At 34.2% G+C, this 7508-nt stretch overlaps 1 protein-coding gene across 1 annotated transcript in view; it reads left to right on the forward strand.

The window, feature by feature from the left end:
• The first annotated feature begins 229 nt into the window (after positions 1-229).
• Positions 230-7508, forward strand: part of LOC122803773 (steroid hormone receptor ERR2-like) — a 383659-nt gene continuing 376380 nt past the window's right edge. The window contains exon 1 of the mRNA XM_044073462.1: positions 230-611. Within this exon, the coding sequence (XP_043929397.1) occupies positions 230-611 (382 nt within the window). The remainder of the gene's footprint in view (positions 612-7508) is intronic.

Below are 7508 nucleotides of genomic sequence, written 5' to 3' on the forward strand. Positions count from 1 at the left end.
GTGTTTGGCTAACTCAGGTACTTTTCTTGACAAAAGAGTTAAAGAGACTGCTGAATGGCTTAAAGTAAAATATAGTTTTAAGCTGGACAATGGAGCTCCCTAGGGACCTCCTAATACGGATTCATATTCCATCAAAATTGATAGAATTTCTAAGTTAATGTTAAAATATAGAGTTTTATGTATAGAAAATGCATATCTTTCTGAGTGCATTAACAAGAACATTGTCCCGATGGGACTAAGGGTATATAAATACCCTAATAATGTACAAGTGGGTTCAGACTTCCATAAGGAATTATTGGAAGTCTTTAATAATTGTGGACTGGATGTTTTAAAATTAATAATTAAGAAGAATGTTAGAACACAGGAGAAATTGCAGAAGGAAATTGATGAATTAGATAAATACATTAAGGAAGATCTGATTTTTGGGATAAAGGAAGAAAAGGATAAGTATTATAAAGTGAGAAATGATATTGATACAAAATGCAGTGACTTGATTGTTAGAAAAATGAATAAACTGAAGAGGGACATACAGGAATATGAGAATAATGTTAGTTACCCTAAGCCACCTTATACCAATAAGAGTACTTATGGACTGAATAAAAGGGAGAAAGGTGACAGTTATATAGATCAAAGGTTTGATGGGTGGAATAATTATGAGTATAATCAAGAATTTCCGCCGTTGGTTAGAGAGGATAGTTTCTATTATAAGCAGGATAATCGGAAGGGAAATTTTCGAGTGGGGGGGGAGAAGGGGAGGGGGAGATATTAGATATATATACCCCTATCCCTTGTGAAATAGTTTCCGCCCAGGATATAGTTGTAGAGGGATATAAAAATACTTATGATGGCTTTTCTATTTACAATTTTAGCAATATTCCGTTGACTAAGGAGCATTTTAATCTCCTGGCTAAGGGGCTTAAATATATCCCCTATATTAAAGGGGACCTAACAAAAACTTTATTAGACATTAAGTTGTTCTTAAGAAAAATAAATTTGGAAATATTATTTTCTATAAATAATATAAATAGAACAATCCAAAACCATCAAGGTTTAATGCGTAAATCTATTTTTAACCCTCCGATACATCCCCAATTAAAAAACCTGGAACTTACTTTAGAAAAGGAAGTTAGAAATGCGCAAAGGAAAACTAAATATAAAATGAACCTAAGTAAGGATGAAAATATAATTTTGGGAGAATTAAAATCTAATCCCAGAGTTAGAATTATGAAACCTGATAAAGGTGGGGGGATTGTAATTATGGATTCTATATATTATGAGGGTAAAATGAATCAAATTCTAAGAGATGAAGTCAAATATACCTGTGTCTCAAGGAATGAAATAAATCTGGCATATAATAAAATTGATATTGTATTACAAGATATGCTGCAGGAAGGAGTGATAGATAAAAAATGTATATATATTTGAAAGTTGAGAAACCAAAAATCCCCATTATCTTTGGAATTCCCAAGATTCATAAAAATCTTGAAGACCCCCCCTTAAGACCCATAGTATCTGCTGATGGATCTAAAATGCTGCCATTAGTGAAATATGTGGATACAAAAACCAAACACATTTGGGATAATAATAAAGTTATACTTAGGGACTCCTGGGACTTACTAAGAAAAATTAAACCAGAATTATATTCCAACAATTTATTATTTGTTACTATTGATATAATTGATTTATTTTCCTGTATACCGTATGAGACAGGAATGAAAATGTTTGAAGAAGTTATTTTCCAAGATAAAATTTTGTCCCATAATGAAAAGGTAGTGAGCACAGGACTCATGGATATAGTTTTACAAAATAATTTTTTAATCTTTAATGGAGAATTTTTTTCAACAAATTCAAGGGGTAGCCATGGGGGCTGCCTGTGCCCCTACCTTTGCAAATTTAATTTTGGCAAAATGGGAAGAAACATTTATTCTACATTCTAAATTTAAGTCTTGTTGGTCTTTATACCATAGATTTTTAGATGATATAGTTATATTTTGGACAGAAAGTAGTGACAATTTTGAAGAGTTTATGGAATACGTAAGCAATACTACTAACTTCCTCAAATTTACTTATAAAAAATCATATGAAATTCTCCAATATTTGGACTTAGAAATATATAAGGCAAGTAATGAATTGGAAACTAGGATATACAGAAAAACTACTTTCTGTAATTCTTTCCTTCACTATAATAGTGCACATCCGGCACATTGTAAAAGAAATATAGTGAAGGGGCAATTTGTGGGAGGTTGCAGAATGACTAGTTTGGATAGTGATTTTATTGTGGAATGTGATTTGCTTCAACAAATGTTTCTGGATAGGGGGTACCCCAAGGATTTTATTAAGAATATTAGGTTCGAAGTGGAAAGAGGTAGAGAAAATAGATTTAAACCTATTAAGGGGGTTGTAAATAGCAATGATAAGGAAAATTATGAAATGGGGAATAAAGAGATAGAAAATTCAGATGAATATCAGCAGGCCTTGGTTTTGGAATATAACGCAATTAATTATAATATAAAAGGAACTTTCCAAAAAGAGTGGGAAAGATTTATTACCCTTACTGATTTGGAAGATATACCCAAGATACTACCAAAAGTGGTTTACAAAAATTCTAGTAGTATAAGGAATATCTTAGAAAACAAAGATACAATGGTAACAATCAAACAAATCCCTTTAAGGATGGTGGAAGGAAATTAGGCACTTTCAAATGTGGAAGGTGTAATCAGTGCGAATATATTATTAACAATGGAGAGATATTTTTGGAAAGTAGAAATAGATGGATACGAAGTAAAGGGTATTATAATTGTGATTCTAAGGGGTTAATATACCTTGCTATATGTCAAAAATGTGGTTCGTTCTATTTGGGGAAAACAGAGAGAACTCTGAAAAGAAGTATATACGAACACATTTATGATATTTCAAAAGGAAAAGAAACAAATGCATTATTTAAACATTCTAGAATATGTGATGGGTATAAATTCCTCTTTTTAGTATTGGAGCAAATTAAGTATGACATTAGGGGTGGCATATGGGAAGAAAAAATAGAGTACAAAGAATTATGGTGGCAAGTAACCCTGGAAGCAGGTAAATTTCCAGGGTTAAATGATTATCTTTCTATATTGCCAGTACTAAAATTAAGGGCTGCTAAAATGTAGTGAAAAAGATATAAATGTAATATATTACAATAGATGGCACTGTTTCCCATGAGATTGTGAGTAGTAAAATGAACTGCATTAATATTGTATTTATAAGCATTTTATTCTCCTTATAAATTTTGTATTTACTTCTATTTTATAACATTATAAATTTAAATGATTTTATTGTGAAATATTTATATATTAAATTTATTTATTAATATGTTTTTAATATTATTTATGAGTAAATGAATTCATTAGATGTATAGGGAAATGAAGTTAATGAATATTCATGAGCCCACTCGAACACTGATTAGACTGTTTGAAATGTAATGTAGGAATTCTATTGGATTATTAGTTTTAAAGTTCTATAAATATAATTGATGTGACTTATTTGTTCATCTGATGAAGTCCTAATTTATGTGGATGAAAATGCATGGTTGATTTTAAAGAGTTTATGACAGTGTTATTTGCGTGTGGAATAAAGCTCAATTTTGCACAGTTCGTTTTTTGACTTCTGTCTGAATCTACGGCTTTCTTTTGGCTTACTAGTGACTGTTTGGAAGCTTCCACTGTTGCAGTTTTACAGTTCAGAGATGAGATACTTAAAAAAAATGTCCTGAAAGAGGGACCGTGGGACAGTAACTGTCAGGTTCCCTATGAGGTCACAGAACAAATAGGACCACTGGTATACAGGTTACAAAGGAAAAACAAGGAAAATATTAACCCTAGAAAACAGGGGACACCCAAACAAAAGCAGCACACCATGTTGGTTCATAGTGATCAGTGTAGGTTAATAAAAGCAAAAACAGAGTTAGAAAAGTAACACTGTTAACGGTGTTAGGAAAGTAAGTCTATTTAAATTTGTTTGTAGATGCCGACAAACCCAGTTGGAAGGCAGCCAGAGGAAACTGAGGAAACTAGACCTCACACATTGAAATGCAAGTTTTGGGAGTGTATGTTAATACTCATATGCATTTTGTTATTAATACTCCATTTTTTGTTAATAATGATATGTGAACAGATCAAGGCGATCCAAACAAGAGATGTAAATACAGAAGGAAATGAAGATAAAGAAGTTGTAAACAAGGTAAAGGTAATTTAAAAAAGAAATATACATACAAAACAAAATGTAAATAGAAATGTTGTAAAGAAGAAATGGGAAGAGATACTCCAGTGTAATAGATCATGAGAACAAGGACATCAAGACCGGGTACCTGATTTCAGTACATTTTTGGCCATGCAAAAATTGGTTGCAAAGCTACATAATAAATCAAATTGTTGGGTTTGTAGACACATTGCTTACAGAGGGAAAATGCAATTACATGCAGTCCCTGTAGATGTTACAGATACATGTTTTATGTTTAAAGGATCTTATAAAAATAGAATTGTAAAACAATCAGCCATAAAAGAACATTTACAGTTGATGGAAGCAGGAAAAGGGATACAATGTTTCCAAAAGAAAGGGCCAGTCAGAGTTGGTATTAGTAATTGTAACTATTTCATTACTTCACACCAACTTTGTTCACATGAAAAGCTTGAGTATCATGGAAAAGTTGATAAAATAAAAACAGTATGGGAGTTAACACATAACATTTCTTTAAAGAAAGGGATGAAAGACTTCTTTAAGAGTGAGGCCACAACTAATTCAATGGACCAAGAGAATGTTACAATTCTGGCAGAAGGGTTTTTTTTCATATGTGGGAAAAATGCTTACAAATGGCTAGCAGTAGGATGGCAGGGATCCTGTTACATAGGGTATGCAGTTCTAATGATTTACTCACACATTACCAGAGGACATTATAAGAAATCACCAGAAAAAGAGAGTGGCTCCTGATAGTTTTTCCAAAATAGGGGATGATTTAAAACAGTTGGACATAGGAGATGATTTAAAACAGTTGGACATAGGAGATGGTGTTATTTTAGGAGCTGGGATCTTTCCATGGTATGGTGCCGCTAAGGCAATATGGGAATTATGGAAAGTTGCAAAGCTGATGGAAGTTTTAGCAAATACAACTTATGGAGCTATCTCAGATATAACAGAAGAAATGGTAGCAATGAGGACAATGGTCCTCCAAAACAGGATGGCTTTAGATTACTTGCTTGCTAGCCCAAGGGGGGGGGGGGTATGCGCTCTGATCAAAACAGAATTCTGCACATACATTCCTAATAAATCAGAATCTATACATAGGCATTTAGAGAGAATCGCTGAGATTTCCTTAAAATCCAGAAAAACATGGAGTACAGAGTGGTCAGATTGGTTAAGCAGACTGTTTTCAGGTTGGTGGGGTACTATAATCCTGGCATTGATTGCCTTCATTGTCATTATCTTTTAATCGACAGTTTCCATGTGTGTTAACATTTGTCTTAATAGCAATATTAATCAAGTAAGTGCAGTGGACGAAAGGGCTCAAAGTACCGAGGAGCATTTTTTCTCTGGCTTAATTAAAATAAAAAGGGGGAATTGATCGATATTATATAACATTAAATATTTTCCACAAAGCAATTATAAAAGTAATGCTTGTTTATATATCTTAAATACAAGGTTTGAAATAAATGTTTCTTTCCAAAAAGCAGAAACTGCAGGGCTGAGCTCCAGAGTTAAGAACAGACAATGTGCTTAAGCAAGCATGAACTTCAGAGTTAAGAATAGATGTAATGTACTGAAGCAAACAGCTGTGTCAGACACCTGCAAAAATAATTTCTGATGAAACATGCTTAGTTTAGCTTTACTATAAATATGTTTGAAAATGGTTCATGGAAAAAAGAATATGTCTAGTCTGACATGTTTTTTAAGACGTGGTTATGGGCTAAACATAATGGTAAATGGCATCCTGTTATAATAATATTTGGAACATACAAAGAAGGAAGTTGTTCAAAAAAGGAATAAGAGGGACTTTTTGTAAAGACTTCAGATCCAGAAATGAAGAAAATAACCAAAGGACAGGGAACAGAAATCAGGCATGCAAACCACACAGACACTTCAAAACATCTGTTGCTAAGAGTAGTGTATATAAACTGGACATTGCTTCCTCTTCTCCAGAGACTTACTGATCAAGTGTGCATTGATCATAGGCATCACAGTTTGAGAAGCAAAGACTTTATTCTAGCTATGTTATAATAGAATTGAAATAACTCAGACATCATAACTGCTTGGCAATATTTTGTATTCATACAATAAACAATGATGAATACAGTAATATGTCAGTCTGGTCACTTCTGCCATTATAAATTTAATACAGACTAACCACCATTAGAGAGCCGATAAGCTACACTACTTGTAACAATGTTACTTATGATCTACATTGATCATGGTGTGATGAGTACTGTAGGTACATCGTATCTCAGCAATGCCATTAATTACACCTCTTTTATATGCTACTGGTTATTTTAGACTTACAGAGGTGGTGCAGAGACAAAGCTGCTTTCTTGATGGTATGGGGGATAAACTTGCTCCCCACAAGGAATTTAAAGTTTCATTCTGAGTTTAGTTTCAATTCTAAGACTTAAATTGCTGTCCAGTACTTTCACTAATACAGTTCCTGAAAAACAGAACACCTTTAAAGTGACCTCCCAAAGAAAACTTCTGCAATGACAGGCTTGTAAAACAATATCTAGATTGGCATTCTGCATTTTATAAAAATCTATGTCTTCTTCGACTTCTTCTATGTCTTTCGGATTTTTCCCAGTAAGGGGTCACCACAGTGGAACTCCGGTCCGCTAATGATTGGCAGTAGATTTTTTACAAAACGTCGGGGTGCCAGCTCAACACCCAACCTTCAATGAAGGCACACCCATTTACGCACGCATGACTTTCAAATGCTACCCAACCATGGGGAGGACATGCAAACTCCACACAGAAGGCACTCCCAAGCCAAGCCGAGAATCGGACGGGAGAACCTCTTGCTGTGAGGTAACAATGCTACCGCCATACCACCGCAGCAGGTAATACCCTAACATAACAACTCATTACTGAGAGATTTGGGAATGCAAGCTGACTGTAGCCTAAGCTTTAACCATCATGTGTCTACTGTGGTAAGGAAGGCATTCTATGTTGCTGACCCCATTATCAAAGCCATTGCCTCAAGAGCAAAAGAGGTAATCTCAACAGAGAAACAAAACACCCCTGTACTCAACCCTTATCAGGCCAATAATTGAGTACAAGACTCCCTTTGGTATGTACCTTACAAGGCACCTGCAGCAACTTGAGAGGCCTCAGAGATTTCTAACCAAGGAAAATTACAGGGTCACCACCACATGTCCTACACTGACACATAGAAGTCACCATCACTGTACTCAGTTGTGTACTGACTTCTTAGAGAAGACTTGTGCATGGCATGCACATCAATCTCAGATCCAAACCTAATGGAAATGCTGCAC

This window comes from Protopterus annectens, chromosome 6.part0 (assembly GCF_019279795.1).
Source record: "Protopterus annectens isolate FY-2018-M chromosome 6.part0, PAN1.0, whole genome shotgun sequence".
NCBI lineage: Eukaryota > Metazoa > Chordata > Ceratodontiformes > Protopteridae > Protopterus > Protopterus annectens.